Below are 17622 nucleotides of genomic sequence, written 5' to 3'. Positions count from 1 at the left end.
TACCTAAACCATCAAATTGTATATTTTAAATGGTTGAATTTTATGATATGTTAATTTTAACTCAATGAAGCTGTTTTAAAAAATACATTGAGATACTTGTACATACTCATTATAATAGGTAAAATTTTAAAAGAATGGCAACATGATATGGCACTCCTGTAACTCTCATCCAGTAAGTTAGTAGAAATATAAATTGTTACAATATGTTGGAAAAACTTTCTGGCTATAGACACAAAAACTTAACGTGTATATGTCCTGTGACCCAGTTATTCCTCTCCTGTGTATATGTCTAAGAGATGTGTGTAAATGCTCATTAAAAGAAAGATACAAGAATGTTAATGGAACCACCATCTATAATGCCACCAAAAATTGGCAACAACCCAAATTGCCACCAGTAGTAGAAATGATAATAAATTGTGGTATAATCAATTTGTGGTATATAGAATACAACAACGAAAATTAACTCCTCCTCCTCCTCTCAATAACATAGAAGAGCCTCATAAATATTGATGTTGAGTAAAAGCCATCAGACGCACAACATACATTCAGATATATTAATGCATTCATTTAAAGTGGAAAAAATAGACAAAATCCCTGGTGGGCATGAGGCCATAGTGACGGAAGGGAACTCGAGGGGCCTTTTGTGAGTGCAGGTGCTGGGAATGTTCTACTTCTTGCTTTAAGGTTATGGATGCGCTTGTTTTATTTGTGAGCATTCAAAAGGCTGTATTTTTTATGGGTTGTGCACCTTCCTGTATGTATGTTTGACTTCATTTATAGTTCTGTAAGGGCATAAGGGGATGTAGGGCAAACAAAAACCAAAACCCTGGAGGGCACCCATTCTCTTTGAGGATGACAGCCACTCCTCAAGTCCAGCTGGTTTCACTCAAGAGAAGGCAATTACAAAAATGTTGTAAAAACCACGCAAAGCACAACCGGGGCTGGACTTTGCCCTTGGTTAGTAGTTTTGGCAACTGAAGTGGCTAATTCAGGTGGTTCTGTCACTTACTATGTGCATGGTCCTGGCAACATTTCTTAACCTCCCTAAGCCTCAATTTTCTCATCTATAAGAATTAGAATAATAATACTTTCCTCTCAGGGTTATTAAGAGGATTGACTGCATGTTAACAACACTGAAGACTGGGCCTCTAATTCAGCAGGCTCTCAACAAATGATCATTGTTATTTTTATTGCCAAAGTCCCCTCGGGATACCTGAGAAGAAAAAGGGGTGACAGCTTGAAACAAAGACATACAGCCCCAGCTTCCCACACCTATATCTTCTTGTCATCCCTGTCTTCCTTCTCTCTCACGAACTGCCTTCCTATCTTAAATCTCCTCTTGCTAGGGCGCCACGAAAGGCCATCGTAGCCACCGCCCCGTTTAGAATGAAAATGGGGGTGAGGCAGCTGGATGATCAATTTGTTTCCCCACATTGAGTCTCCAAACTCATGTTTTCCCGTAGAAATACTATGATAGGTGGTAATTTATTTCTAAAATTTTATGCCTCTTCTAGAAAAAGTAGGATATGATTTGGATAGGTTTTTCTGGACTGCCCTGGACACTTAACCATGATAAATAATATAACATTATTTTTTAGAGATATATGCATTCACAATTTCAATCTGCCCAAAAAAGAAAATTTGGTGCATACCTATTTCTTTTTTTTTTTTAAGATTGTATTTATTTATTTATTTGACAGGGGGAGAGAGAGAGAGGAGAGAGAGCGAGCGAGAGAGAGTGGGCATAAGCAGGGGGAGAGAGAGAGAGAGAGAGTGGGCATAAGCAGGGGGAGAGAGAGAGCGAGAGAGAGTGGGCATAAGCAGGGGGAGAGAGAGAGCGAGAGAGAGTGGGCATAAGCAGGGGGAGAGAGAGAGAGCGAGAGAGAGTGGGCATAAGCAGGGGGAGCGACAGCAGAGGGAGAGGGAGAAGCAGGCCCCCAGCAGAGCAGGGAGCCCAATGCAGGGCTCCATCCCAGGACCCTGGTATCATGACCTGAGCCAAAGGCAGATGCTTAACGCACTGATCCACCCAGGCGCCCCTGGTACGTACCTGTTTCTTGACATGAAACTTCTTGTACCACAATATTACGACTCTTAGATTTCATACATACACAAAATGGTAAGGGTAATTTCATAATGAAAAAACCCATAGATAATTAAATTTTTATTTTGGCTTTTATAAGTCGAATTTTACAAACATGAGTAAAAAATAACATTTTATATTCCAAAATCCCTGATCCTATATTTTTTATTATAATATTCTATTGCAGAAATAGGGAAAATAAAAGACAAACCTTGGCAGACAGATATAAACCTTAAGGGTAAATCAGAAAGTGAATAACAACCACCTATATAATCAAGAATTTGCTCTACTAAATTTTGACCATCTACATATGATTTTAGGAATTTAGAAAGCATTTGGATGTACTTATCCATCTGGACTTGTACCCAATATTTACTTTGAAAATCAGTAAATTCAATAATTAAACACTATTTGCATGGTGTGGTTCGTAATTATTCTGATTAATATTTCCAAAGCCATGTGAAGTTAGGATTTATCATAACCCATACTCAGATGAAAAAACTAAGACAGGGTAAGTAACTAAACTGGTCCTATAAAGAGCAAAATTGAGATTGGACTCAGGTCTAGTATGACTCTTCAACTCAGGTGATTCGTTGTTGCATTAGAATGATGTGCCGATGAGAGTTGTTAACAGGCCTCCAAAGGCCATGTCTTTACTCCTTGGTAGGAAACAGCGTTCTGGAAATCAAGAGTATATCAATTTACTCCCTCTTTTTAGTGAATATTTCCATTCTTTGGCTCAGATCATGGTGGTGATGGTGATTTCTTCCCCTGTATAAGGTCCAGCAAACTCAGCCCATTTCCTTGTGCTATTGTTATGAAGGAAGAAAGTGATTTTTTTTTTAATAGTGAATTATTTCATTCTTGTAAAGCAGAGCAAAAGAAAGATAGCAGGAAAGGGAAACGTGAAATCTCATTTGGGGATGAAGAAAACAATTATTTCAAATAGTATGTAATTGTGTATAAGTAAGTGTGTGTGGAATAAAGATGTAGAATGTAATTAAAACATTTGAAATATCTCAGCAAAAATGACAACACAAAGATTCTGTATTCCCACATCTTTACCACCCTCCTCTCTCATGCCACTGGCTTATTATACCAAAATATCCCCCCTTTAAAGAAAAATAAGTGGAAATAAAGAGAGCAACCCAGCATCAAGAAGAGAAAAAAAGTGAGAATAACATATTGGGAACAGAAACTGCAGTCTAACTAGTGCCTCCCCACCTTCATTACCATCCTTCCAAATAAATCTCCCTGCTCCTCTTGAGCTGGCAAATAAAAAAATCAACCCACAAGATATATGTGTGTGCTTCTCCTGATGAGCATCACCATCCATCTACCGTACGTCCCACATGCCAGTTTGAAGATGGGCTAGAGGGAGAATTAAAGACTTCAGAAAGTCCACAGCATAATCAAGAAGGCTTTTTTCTTCTGACTACACAGCTTTCATCTCTGTCTTGTGTGATTTTCACGCCATCTCCTTCGCTCTGTGACAAAGATGCTGATCGCTGATGGGACAATAACCTAACCTTCCCGGGCAACCAATTGGTTTCCAATATATGGCACAAATGCCTTTGATAAGTTGCATTCTGGCAAGGACTGTGAGTTCAGGTATATCCACATTAGAATCCTGAATGCTGAGGTTTTTAAAAGATGATGTCCAATTTTCAAGTGCATTTTTTTAATGTCAAATACAAAATAACTTTTGAAACACTGTGCAAGGTATAGACGCTGCTTCATATTGGGATGAAATTCAGTGGAAGTACTAAATATTTGATCTGAAATAGTTGGACATTTTCCTTTGTTTGTTTTTATCTCAATACAAGTAGCCCTCCTCTGAAAGATAATGTTTTTCATTATTTGAGGCTTGTTGGCATATGGTAAGATCCCTAAGAAATCATTTATTCTAATTCCCCACACTTGCTGAGATCCTTTCCATACTATCCATACCCCTGCTTGAGCACTTCTCATCTTGGGTATGACTCTCCCTCTCAAGAGCATAGGTTCCATTTTGGACTTTTCTAATTATTTAAAAGTTCTTTGTTACGTGGAGTTTGTGATTCCACTTACTGATACTAATTTGGTATGTTAGAAAAAGTTGATTCTGTTTTTCATGTAGCTGTCCTTCAAGCATTTGAGGAAAATACCATGGCTCACCTGAGATTTCTTTTCTCTGTGTTAAACACCCTCAAGTTCCAGAACTTTGTCCTCTAGTTGTTTCTACTACTATCTCTCCATGGCAGACAATGCTAACCACAATCCTCATTTCTACTGACCTGAGCCCAAGATCCTTTTCCATATAGCTCTCCAGGAAGCCACTGTTCCATTTGAATTGGAATGTAAGTTGGAACCCATTTACTATCCTTGGTATTTTGGTTTCCATATGATAAAGTTCAGTGAAGGTGGAAATGGGAAATGGATTAAAGCTCTTTAATAATTTGAACATGCTGTAGTTTGGGTACTGGTCCAAGGTTGATGTCAGTGCTTCCTCTACTTCAAATTGAATTAGGGAATTATATAGGATGTCAACTGTGCCCTTGATAGTGCAACTTCCATTAAAAAGAACTGTTTCTGAGCAGATCATTGGGGTCAAAATACCCATATTTGGCAAGATTCTCAGTGCTAAGTTACTAACAGAACAAGACAGTAAAAGTGAATGACTGAGTGATATCTGTAAACATTATGTCAGAACTTTGGTTTGGCTTAGTTTAAGAAATGATTAATTAGCTTTTATCCATTGTTATTCAAGTTCATAGATTTCAAAGCTGTGTCAAACACCTAGAATCTAGAATATGCTTCTTTGATAGCAACGTGTACCTTTAGTTCCTGGCAGGTTTCATTTAGGAGTGCTACTTCTTTGTAGAATACTTATAGAAGATTTTTAGAAGAAAATATTGCTTAGAAACTTAATCTCCTTTTACACTCCTCATCATCTTCTGCCAAGAGAACTGGAGAATGTTCTATCTTTGTTGCATGAGATCATGCATATCTACTGCCAAACTTCAGAGAGGCCACCTAGAGTACATATTTCTCCATCTGTCAGCACCAGAAAACCATCGAAATTTGTGGATGAATAATCATTAATACAATTTTGTGGCTCTTTCTCTAGGTGCAAATTTTTGTGAAGAAGTTGGGCATACAAATATAGTGACTATCTGAGATAAGAATTATACTTGTTAGGTTTGATTACTTTTTTAACAGTCAAATTGCCTTCAAACAGTAACAGAACACTTAATACCTCCCCACTTGTCCTATATACCCTATATGAGCTGGTGGCACAGACTAGATACACATCAAATATCTCTGCTTGTGGCTGGAATTCAGTGTGATAACAGTTTGTTTACTTAGAATGATGGCCCAAATGCCTCTGCTTAAAAGAATGGAAGAGCCATTACTTAAATGAATGGTTGGATGGATAAAAGAAGGCCTTGGTGAAATGGGTAAGAGCCCCTGATGAAGAGTCCTGTTGACTTAGAGAATGTTGACACCATGTAAATCTTAGAAAAGGGCCTGGTTTAGGAGGGAAGATGATTCAGTCTGAGATATATTTACTTTGAAGTGACTGTATGATATTTAAGTGAAAATGAAATTGTGAGGTTGTGGTTCTGGTGAGAAGTCAGAACCAAAAATATAAATTGAGGCATCAATGAGGATATAAGTTATTTCTGAATCAGTGACAGGGGATTAGTTCAGTAAAGTGGTTAAAAGTGAACAGAAAGCCAGGAGAAGCATAGGAGAAGAGAATGAAAAGAAAAAAAAAAAAAAAAAAGAAGTGGATTAAGAGTAGAAATCTTTTTAACTGTCACAGAAGCTTGTGGAAAAGGGAGTTCAGAGAAGCCGTGGTCCTGAGCTTCTAATGCTGTCTAGAAAGATCATGTCAAATGGTTAGAAAATGTTCAGTTGAACTGGTTTTCCTTATCACTGACTCCTTCAGTTGCTTTTAGTTTTATCCAAAAACCAAACCATTCTCACTGATTTTTGTAACGTGCTGCTCTTCCTGGTCACAATTCAACCACGTCACCATCACTAGGACATGACCTTAGAAGGACTTGTTTTGAATAAATGTGATGGATTGCATCATCTGTATCTCTTGATGGCATCTTTCAGCTACTTAGCTAGGAATAAAGATGGAGTTCTGGGTATGGAATGTTCCTGTGTAACACTAACTTGACTATATAAAAGTAGAGTTTAGGATTTAGGGATCATCGATAAAATACCATGGTCAACTGAGCTAATTAGCCTAGACATGTGACTCAAGTTACATTATATGTTGCCTTCTTGATTCAACACTAATAGATAATCAGGTTACTTCATTTGAAGAAATACATGTTTAGGCAGAACAAATAGAGTTTCTTTTAACAATTGGTTGCTGCCAAAGAGAAAGAAAAAAAAACAAATATGTGGACATGATTTCTTCCAAGTGAGTAGCTGAATAATGTAAACCTTGTGCTCATTGGTTTTAATGTTGATCCATCTTGTGAAAATTGTGCTCATGAATGAAACAAAGGCCCAATAAACTCTTCAGTTTTCTCTTCTTCATCTTGGCTCTTCAGTCTTGCTATTGACTTCATGCTCATCATGCAGAGATCAACTAAATTCTCAGAAACAGATGGTGTTCCCTCTACCACCAACTTATCCTTCTGTAGTTCGGCAGTTGGCAAGACCAGATGGATTAACATCCTGGAATTAAACTTTTCACCAAATTGTTATAAGTAAGCAGACGTTTTATTAATATGGACTTCTGGACATGGAACAATACCCAGAGATGATTGATTAGAAAATCTAATTAAAGGCAACAATGTGGAAGAACTGAAGCAGTGAGTTCATTCTGAAAATAAGCAACATATTTATATCCCATACTCTTTGAATAATAAAACTGAACCAAGAATATATTTTATAGTGGCTGGCCACATAACCATTGCTTGCCCATTCTTGCATTTGTCCTCAGATATCTAAAACTGACTGCAAATAAATCCAACAAAAATAATATATAACATATTAGGTCTCAGGAGCAATTTTTATTTGGAGAGAGAACATTGGGGTACCACTCAGATTCCTAACTTCCCTTAAGTTTACTGATATTCTGCCATCCAAATTCATTTAAAAAAATTAATGATTCATTTAGTGTTATGAGTTTAGTGAGGTGCTCCCTACAAGAATTAGAAAGGCAATACATTGTCCCTATACATAAAACTGTAAAACCAACACAGAGCAGAACAGAAATATACAAAGCTACAGGCTGGCTCCATCTTGGTCATTCAAGTCACACTTTAAATACTATTTTATCAGAGAGACCTTCCCTGACCACTAAATCTAACATCTCTACCCCTCCAATCACTATTACTTCAGCCTTGCTTTATTTTCTTCATAGTTCTTGTTACTACCTGATGTGCATTTGTTCACTTGAATATCTCCCTCCCCCCTCATTGCCCCCCTCCACCACCAGAATGTGTGCTTTCTAGAAACTTGGATTTGTCTGTATTGTCACTAATTGAATCTCAGCACCTCTAACAATATCTGACACGTAAGAGGCACTCATAAATATTTGTTGAATAAATAAATGAATGAGTGAATGAATACAGGGGACGTGGAGGATTCCTAATCCAGAAAGTCTGCTCTGTAATAAATAAGGTTTAAGGTATTGATGTGTCTGAAGGAAGGTCAGTCATAGAATAGGTTAGTTAGAACATGGAGGCACAGAGGCAAAAGCTTGTGGTGCCCATCCAAGAACTACCAAGAGGAGAGGACACTTGGTCATCAACTCACTAACACTCTTGCTATGAAAGATAGGAAACAGGTAGGCTTTGCTTTTGCCCTTAGATCTTTCTCCAACTTCCTCCTTGCAATTTTCCCTTCCTGCTTCCCTCATTCCCTTCCTTACAGGAAACGTAATAATATACTAGGCACTAGAGACTAATTTCCTGGGTTCACTCTTGACTCGGCCACTTTATAAGGTGATGTTGGGCAAGGTAATCTCTCTCTACTTCACTTTCCACAAATACAAAACAAGAATGATAATAGTCTGTAAGTATGTTTTGAATACTAAATGAAGAAATATGTGTAAATCACTCAGATTTACTCTAGCTCTAGCACATATAAGTACTCAGTACATGTTAACTATTATTGTTACTTTATCTTCTGTTGATTTCTACTTCTGACATATAGTAGGAACTCAAATATTTTATTTAATTGAATCTATTGTTTCCAAGTATCACCTTTTGCTCTAATGAATTTTCAGTTTTTCTTTCCCTTTTATAAATGCATTCCATACTTACTTTGCTTCTTTTCTGTTCCAGGATGTGCCCTCTGGTTCTATTATTCCAGCATTTTGTTAACAATCCTAATCTACTACATTTAGGCCCCTATTTATTTTTAATTCAATTGTATCTCTCCACCAATTTTTTTGAACTTCAGTTCATACAGGGGCAACTCTAAATCATTAACTTTGTCTAATTCTTTTCCATCTTAGATATGTTGGGTGGGCATAATTTGAAGATAGCCCCCCAAATTTACTGCTCCCCTGGTCTCCACACCTTGCATAATTCCCAGGAGTGTGAATGGGCTGGTTTTGGTAATGTTCTATGGTACAGTAGGGAGATTCTCCCTGGTTCGCCTGACCTAATCACATGAACCTTTTAAAACAGAGCTTTCTCTGCCTGAGAAAGAGCTAAATCAGATTTGAAGCATGAGAAGAATTTGATGCACTATCGCTGGTTTGAAAATGGTGAGAATCATGTGGCGAGAAATGTGGGTGGCCTCTAGGAACTGAGAGGGGCCCAAGATTAGAGCCAGCAAGGAAAGCAGGGCCCCAGTTCTACAACGGCAAGGAACAAAGTCCTGCCAATAATAAGGATCTTGGAAGTAGGTTCTTCCCCCAGAGACTCCAGAAGAAAAAGCTAGCCGCCACCTGATTTCAGCCTTGTGATTCCCTGAGCGAACCCAGGCATACTGTACCAGGCTTCTACGTACAGAACCTCAAGCTAATAAGTAGATGTTGTTTTAAGCCCCTACGTTTGTGGTAATTTGTTACACAGCAATGGGAAGCTAATATCATGTGCTTCCCTCAAGGTACTCAAAGTCTGTATTGATTATTAACAGATGCAGCCAAATCATGGTTATATACCAGAAATACTATCAGTCTAAGCTGGCATCGATCCAGATTATTGAGAGAGAGGAAGCAAGCAAGCTAGTGTACTGGTCTCTCCAACAGTAAAGAAATTGACTTCAAATTCATTCTCATGCCTTTATGTGGCAATATACCTAAATTTCTACTTATTTCTGGGGTCTTAAACATTTAAATATGTCATACTCTACAATTTCTTAAATAGCATGATTATAATATGACCATGTGAAAAGAATACTTTAGAGTAGTAAATTATGGACTATGTCCAAAAGCTGACATTGTTTCTCCTCATAGATCACTAAAAAGGGCTTTAGATTGTTAAAAGGATATCTGATTGAACAAGATAAACTTTTCACATAGCAGTTTGTAAATTAACAGTGTATAAAGCCATTTAAGATTTCAAATTAAGCAGAGGTCTGTTTCTCCCTTCTTGGCCTGTAACTACATTTCAGCCTGTTTTAGAAGTCTCTAAGGCAGGAGGTCTTGTGAACCCACGAATAGGATGCATTTGGGGATGTGACCGCATTACTTCTGCCATTCCTGCTTCTTCATATCTTTATTACCGATGTCAAGGAATTTGAAGATTTTTCAAATGTCTGAATCTCTCTGTCATGTTTAGCCTTGGAGAGGTTGAATTTAGACACCTTTATTTTACTCTATATTTGCTGAGAAAAGCCCGCATCCCCACGGAGCCAGAAGATGGAAAAGGACAATGGAAAGTTCTTTTAGACTTTGTCTAGTGACCTAAGAGTGATTAAAAGAAGAAGGGAGGAGGAAATGAGATCACTTTCCCAGAGCTCTGTCTGCTCTCTGATATAATGCTCTCCACAGAGGCTTGTACCCTGAAGTCATTGTGCCTTCGGTGTTCTGTGTCGAGAAAGCCATGGATCTGAAGGAGTTTTTGGAATAGAGCTCTGTAGTAATATGTCAATAAATTGGACCTATAATTGAGAGCAGCATTTTTAATAGTAGGTTTGGAAAGGGAAAATAAATTACAGATTACATGGCTGCTTTGTTTTATAGGGGGAAAAAAGCAATTATGCAAGCCCTAATCCCACTGATATAAATTACTTTGTAATGACTCACAGAAACCAGACTATACCAGCCAGGGCCCAATCAAGATACAAAACCACATGGTAATTTGAACAAGATAAGTTTAATATAAAGAACTAGTAATTCTAACGTAAGGTTGGAGTGCCAAGGGATTGGCTAATAAGAAATATAGAGAACCAGAAAGAATATAGGAGTAGCCTGGGTGCCTGGGTGGTTCGGTTCAGTGTCCATCTGACTCTTGATTTTAGCTCAGTTCATGATATCTGGGTTGTGGGATCGAGCCCTGCTTGTCCCTCTCCCTCTGCTCCTCCTCTCTCTCTCAAATAAATAAAGTCTTAAAAACAAAACCAAAAAAAAAATAGGAGTAGTGAAAGAAGAAGCAGTCACCAGCCCTGGTGCTGATACAGAGCATCCGGTGTGCTAGGACTGGTGGAGGGCATGACTCTGGCTCGCTGAGTGGGAGAGAGAGCGCTCTGGTGCTGCACCAGCAGAGCTTGCTAGAAATCTACCCTGTCTGGTGCTGGGAAAAGCTCTTCACAGGACATGTCTCTCTGGAGCCACTTGGCTGCACAGCTGCTCAGGGGGGTTCTCCTGGGGGAAGCGGCCAGCTGAGGGGGCTATGCCTGGCTGCGTGCAATGCAAGTCATGCACGGGAGAAGCTACATTGCAGGAGCTGGGTCACAGGAGCCTGGTGCTGGAGAGGCCAAGCCACGCTGGAGAAGCAGCACAGCAGGCTGCAGCCTGCCCGGTTGAACACTCTAGAACCAAGAGGGAAGGCCCTTCATCCTGATGTCTCTCTAGTGCCCTCTACTGACAACTCCCAACATCATGCCAGTTGACAAAGGGAAAATGTTTGAAGGACCCGGATCCATATTCACAGAGCTGAGAGGCAATGAATTGATATCATCCTTGAATGCAACCCCTGTACTTGGCATAGTGTCTTTTATCTGTAAAGGAATTCTCCCTGATACTTGTACTACACTGACTACTTGGGAATTTCTGTCTCTCTCATCTGCTCCAATCATTTGAGAATGTTTACATTTTTATGGTCAATAGATAAAACTTTTGTATTTATAAAATGTTGGCAAATCTACCCAGCTCTTCACATTCCTGTCTCTTTACACAGAAATACTTCTCCCTCATCTCCTTGTTGAAATTGTCCCTGAGTGAGCCTTTGTCTTTACCATTCTGAGCTTTCTTCTCCTGGCTAAATATAACCAACCCTTCTGGTGCTAGACAAAGTAGGACAGACAGTATGATATTGTTCTTGTCCTGACTGATTTGCTGGAGTGATCGTGAGTTTCAGAAATGAGACTCTGCTCTCTTCAATTTTCTTTGCCTACAAAGGTGGCAATGGATTGAGATAGTTTTACACAGAGCTTCAGTGGAGCTGAGGACTTCAGATATGTTCACTTTGGAAGATACAGATCATAGTTTTAAAAAACTGTCACATTTATTGTATTTTGGAAAATACAATATGTGAAAATATATTTCATTAATGAAAATGTTTTGCATGGATAGGTCTTTGTTATCTTCATTGTTAAATCCTTGGAGACCTTTATTTTATTCATTGAATAGTTTATCCCCTGTGTTTCATCCACAGAGACTTTGGAGACCATTTGATTATAACTTGAACTTGATGGCACTTTTCTATGCTACCAAACATTCATCCATTCATCAGTTACTCATTCATACATTGATTAATTTATCATATAAATGTATATTGAGCATACAAGTTTTCCATGAGTGCTTGTAGGGAGAAAGGTGGTTGCAAACATGCATGGCAGATTTTCCCATATATACAGCACTTAAAATCAGCCAGTACAATTGTTATAATACAGAGGAGACTATGATGGATTTTTTAAGAGATTCACAATGGCAAACCAAAGAAAAGACAGACAAATTCTATAAGAACCAACTAACTAAAACTGGTGTTTTAGGATCAAAATCATTGAGAATATGAAGATCACAGTAGACTTGGTAACTCCGTATGCAAGAAAGCTCATCATGGTTACTATTGCTTTTCTAGCTCCTGGTAATGATAGACTCCCTTTATGTATTTCATGGTTGGCTACAGGGACTAATGCATTAATGAGTAACTAATTAACCATGTGGAGTTGTAAAAAATGAGAAGAGTTGGTTTGTTCGAATTCTGCCACAGATACTTATGAATTTAGAAAAATCTCTTGTATTCAGGGATTCCCCAAAACCACCCTTGGGCTCAGTGATTTGCTAGAAGGACTCACAGAACTCAGCAAAGCTGTTATACTCAATGATTACCATTATTACAGCAAAAGGATACAGATTAAAGTTAGCCACAGAAAAGGAACATAGGTCAGGGTCCAAGAGACAGCAGGTGTAAGCTTCTCGATGTCCTCTCCTAGTGTAATCAGCACTTCTTTTTCCCAGGAATAATGTGTGACAATACTCAATTTAAGGAAACCAAGGAAGCTCACCTGAGTCTAGGAGGCCAAGGTCTTTCCTGGGGGGTTAATCTCACAAACACGGCTGACCCCCTATGTGGCTGAAGTTAGTGTTCAGCCCCTTCAGAGGTAACTTGGTAGTACATGGGCCAAATGCTCCACCATAAACCACATTGTTAGCATGGATTCTGTCATGACCCAAAGCCCCCAGATACACAAAGACAGGCTTATCAGGAAAGATGTTCCAAGGACTTGTACGTTACCTCTCAGGAGTCTGACAAGGCCCCAAAATTTATTTGAGATGTGCAGAGTATAGACAATCCTTAGTTAATCCTTCATTGTCCATCATTTGACCTCTGTCTGTGCCTAGTTATCTTCACCTATAAAACTAAGGTAAAGGCAAGATGAACAAAGATAATCCTAGCTCTAAAATGCTACACTGATTTAAATTTCTAGTTAAGCAGCACAGAAGTAAGTAAGCTTTAAAGACCATACTAATTCAACAAACAGTTTAAAAAGCACCAGCCTACAAAGCAAGGACAATTTTTGGATATTTCTGACAGTTAGGCAATAGTTATCTTTATCTTTGCATTCAGCTGGTAAACACAGTGTTCTTTAAGCCATTCTTCCTTCTGGCCTTTCCACCTTGCCTAGAATCCCCACCCAAATCTCTGGAAAACGAATTCCTCTCAAGAGACTTTGAAGATTAGTTCAGGCTAATTGCTGTTGGATAAGTAGTGTTCAGCAGCTGTTTAAAAATTTGTTTAAAAGGGAGATGGGTTTATTTTGCAGCAAGAAGAATTTAGGTTCAATTTAAGGACAATTTGCTAACTGATAACATGAAGAACTAAAATGTTATCAAGGTTTACGGAGTCTCCTTGCCTAGAAAGAAACAGAAAGTGTATTCCTTTATTTTTCTGGATAATTTGAGTTTAGATCTGAACTCACTAAGATGCTGTTTTTTTTTTGTTGTTGTAATACTCCTAAACTCACGAGATAAGCCACCACCAAAATAAACTCAGCAGATTAGGCTGTGAAGGAGGACTAGGATGTTTACTAGTAGACAGAACATTTTTATGTCACATCTCAGTTACTAAGTTTCAGGTTGAAGGTGGGTTAATTTTAGAATATTGTGCTGAGATTATTTGGGATGAAAAATGCTAGGACATAGTTGTTTTGAGCTGGTATTTTGGCCCTCTGCAGAAGTAGGCTTCTGCTCACAGGAAGCCCAAATGAATTTGAAAGCCATCACTGCCAGGCCCTTAGAGAAAGATTTTCTACTCAAAGAGCAAGGCATTCAGTACCTAGTTGAGCAGCTAGATTTGACTCAGCATTGGGCAAGGCCAATTAGCATCTACTACCTGCCATCTGCTTCCAGCCGATTGGTACTTCCTTCATTGGCTTTATAGAATGGCATTTTTACAGTAATGATGGTGTAGGAGGCCATCATAGGAAGTCATTACTCCTGGAGTAGACTGGGAGAGTGTATCATTAAACATCACCATGGAAAGTGAGATGTGATGGCCAGTTTGTGTAATTCCAGAACAATCCCATTAAGTTAAGAGCTCATTTATTACGAAAATGAGAGAAAGAGAATGACACGGAATCTAACCAGGGAAGAATTGCTCTTAGTCTAAGTAAAATTAGCATTAAAACTCACTAAAACTAAAGTTCAGGACCCAAATCAGTACGGATCATCAAAGATATATAGAGTAAGAAATGGTAAATGTATCTTAATATGAGCTAGTTGAAAGATTGTGAGAAGTTGACCACTGCTACCGACTGAATGTTTGTGTTCCCCCCAAAATCCGTACGTTGAAACTTAATCCCCAGTGTGATGGTATTTGGAGGTGGGACCTTGGGGGGATTAATACCCTGATAAAAGGGATCCCAGAGAGCTCCTTCATTCTTTCAGCCACGTGAGGACACAACAAGAAGACAAGCTGTCTGTGAACCAGGATGAAGGCCTTCATCAGACACTGAATTTGCCAGTGCCTTGTTCATCGACTGCCCAGCCTCCAGAACCATGAGAAAGAAATGTTTGTTGTTTAAACCACCCAGTATATGGTATTTTTGTTATAGCAGTCCAAAAGGACTTAGCACGCTACCTAAGTGGTCAAATGAAATAAATACAGTGGGCTGACGTTCGGAAAGGTTACCCGGGTTACCCTTAGCTATGTGTATCCGTAGTGCACCCAGAAGCCTGTTAGAGATGCAAAATCAGGCCCGATTGTACACCTACAGGACAGAGTCTGCGTTTTCACAGGATCCCTGGGTGACTCGTACCCATTCGTTTGAGATGTGCTACTTGCCAGTCAGGCCAGTTGCCTGTTTTTATAAATTGAATTTTATGCGTCAAGCTTTTCCAGTTACATATTGTCTACAGCTGCTTTTGCAGGACAATGGCAGAGATGAGTACTTATGACAGAGACTGTATCTTCCACAAAGCCTAAAATATTTACTATCCAGCCCTTTGCAGAAAAGACTTGTTTCCTATATTTGTTGAGATAAGGAAACTGCCCTTTATTATTTGCAATAACATAGGCTTTTAGGTGTATGCTTTTTGTGCCTTTTTCCTTTCAATTTTCCTAATAATCATTTTTGCAAATAAAAGTAAACAGTTTGTTCAAGATGCCATACCTAATTAGTGGGGGAACCAGTCCTCAAATCCAGGTCTGTCTGAACTCCAAGGACCATGATCTTTTCACCGTGCACCCTGACTTGCCTTCTAGGAAGGTGGGACTCAGCGCTTTGCGGTTAATTAGCCTTGGAAAAGAGAACTAAATGTTGCCCAGACTCAGACATGATAGAATTGTTGCAAAAAGTCAATTTCCTAACCTGTACTGAGAAATCTCCCTGCCATGCAGATGAATAGATGGCAAGTATACTTGAGAAACCACATCAAGAACAGAAAGACACTTGGTGAGTTTCTAGAATCAGAGCTCAATTGGTCTCTGCAGAAATAGACTTACCCTGGGCCTCTGCAGTGGCCAGGGCCCCACTTTTCCAGTTTTACTGAAGATTAGAGCCTGTTTCACCCCTAAAAGTTCCCTATTTTCATATTCCAGTGACATATTTTAATATCAACTTTGTGTTTAAGAGACGGTCCCCAATTGTGAGAAGAGTCATACTTATTCATCATATTAGAAATAGGCTAGTCTCTTATGGTCCCTGCCTTTCAGAAATTAACAATGCAATCAGTTGAAAATAAGAAAGAGGGTTGAAACTAAGAGCTACTTCTTTGAAAAGATAAACAAAAATTGGAGTAGAAGGATGACTAGTAAGGAGACTGAATCAGTAATCAAAAAATCTAACAAACAAAAATCCAGAACCAGTTGGTTCCACTGGTGAATTCTACCAAACATTCAAAAATTTAATACCTGTTCTTCTCAAACTCTTCCAGAAAATTGAAGAGGAGGGTACACTGTCATACTTACCTTACAAGACCAGGATTACCCTGGATTACTCTGATACTAAAACCAGACAAAGATACCACACACACACACACACACACACACACACACAAAGACACAAAGATGGGAGAGGGGAGAAGAGGAGGAAGAGTGAGGGAGAGAAGAAGAAGAAGGGAGGGAGGGAGGGAAGGAAGGAAGGAAGGAAGGAAGGAAGGAAGGAAGGAAGGAAGGAAGGAAGGAAGGAGAAAATTACAGGCCAATATTCCTGATAAGCATAGATTCAAAAATCCTCCACAAAATATTAGCCAACCAAATTCAACAATACATTAAAAGGATCCCATACCATGATCAAGTAGGATTTATTCCTGGGATGCAAGGATGGTTCACCATCTGCAAATTAATCAATATGATATGCCATATTAACAAAATGAAAGATAAAAATCATGATCATCTGAATAAATGCAGCAAAAACATTTGACAAGATGTGACAGCCATTTATGATTAAAAAAAAGAAAAAACTCCCAACAAAGTAGGTAGTGAGGGAACATACCTTAGCATAATAAAGGCCATGTATAATATATCATGCTCAATGGTGAAAAGCTGAAAACTTTTCTTCTAAGATTAGGAACAAGAAAAGGACGCCCACTCTCACCATTTTTATTCAACATTGTATTGGAAGTCCTAGCCATAGAAGTTAGACAAGGACAAAAAAATAAGAGGTATCCAAATTAGAAAGGAAGAAGTAAAACTGTCACTATTTGCAGATGACTTGATCTATATATAGAAAACCATAAACCAGAAAACTGTTAGAGCTAATAAATGAAGTCAGTAAAGCTGCAGCATACAAAATAAATAATGAAAAAACGTTGCATTTCTATACACTAATAACAAACTATCAGAAAGAGAATTCAAGAAAAAAAGACCATTTACAATTGCATCAAAAAGAATAAAATACCTTGAAATAAATTTAACCAAGGAGGTGAAAGACCTGTATATTGAAAACTATCAAACACTGCTAAAAGAAATTGAAAAAGACACAAATAAATAGATATCTGGTGCTCCTGGATTAAAAGAATTAATATTGTTAAAATGGTTATACTACCCAAATCAGTTTACAGATTCAGTGCATTCCCTAATGGCATTTTTCACAGAAGTAGAACAAACAATTCTAAAATTTCTGTGGAACTACAAAAACCCCAAATAGCCTAAGCAATCTTGAGAAGAACAAAACCAGAGGTATCATGATCCGATTTCAAACTGTGCTACAAAGCTATAGTAATTAAAACAGTCTGGTATGGGCATAAAAACAGACATATATATCAGTGGAACAGAATGGAGAGCCCAGAAATGAACCCATGCATATATGTTCAAATAATTTGCGACAAAGTAGGCAAGAATATACAATGGAGAAAGGACAGTCCCTTCAATAAATGGTGTTAAGAAAACTGGAATGAAACTGAAGCACTATCTTATACCATATACAAAAATTAATTCAAAATGGATTAAAGACTTGAATGTAAGACCTGA

General features: G+C 38.4%; 1 protein-coding gene across 14 annotated transcripts in view; it reads left to right on the top strand.

Annotated features, from left to right (window-relative positions):
* The window catches only part of SPATA17 (spermatogenesis associated 17), a 250590-nt gene that overhangs the window by 189127 nt on the left and 43841 nt on the right, over positions 1-17622 (top strand). For 2 of the 14 annotated variants that reach the window (XM_027614222.1, XM_027614216.1), the window contains one exon: positions 14598-15152. The exons of the other annotated variants lie outside the window; for them this stretch is intronic. In XM_027614222.1, the coding sequence (XP_027470023.1) occupies positions 14598-14605 (8 nt within the window). In that variant the 3' untranslated portion in view covers positions 14606-15152. Of the gene's footprint in view, positions 1-14597; positions 15153-17622 lie in introns of those variants that run through there. 14 annotated transcript variants of the gene reach the window in all.

The sequence above is a fragment of the Zalophus californianus genome, chromosome 10 (assembly GCF_009762305.2).
Source record: "Zalophus californianus isolate mZalCal1 chromosome 10, mZalCal1.pri.v2, whole genome shotgun sequence".
Taxonomy (NCBI): domain Eukaryota; kingdom Metazoa; phylum Chordata; class Mammalia; order Carnivora; family Otariidae; genus Zalophus; species Zalophus californianus.
The sequence above is the reverse complement of the archived record's forward strand: the minus strand, read 5'-3'. Positions and strand labels throughout refer to the sequence as shown.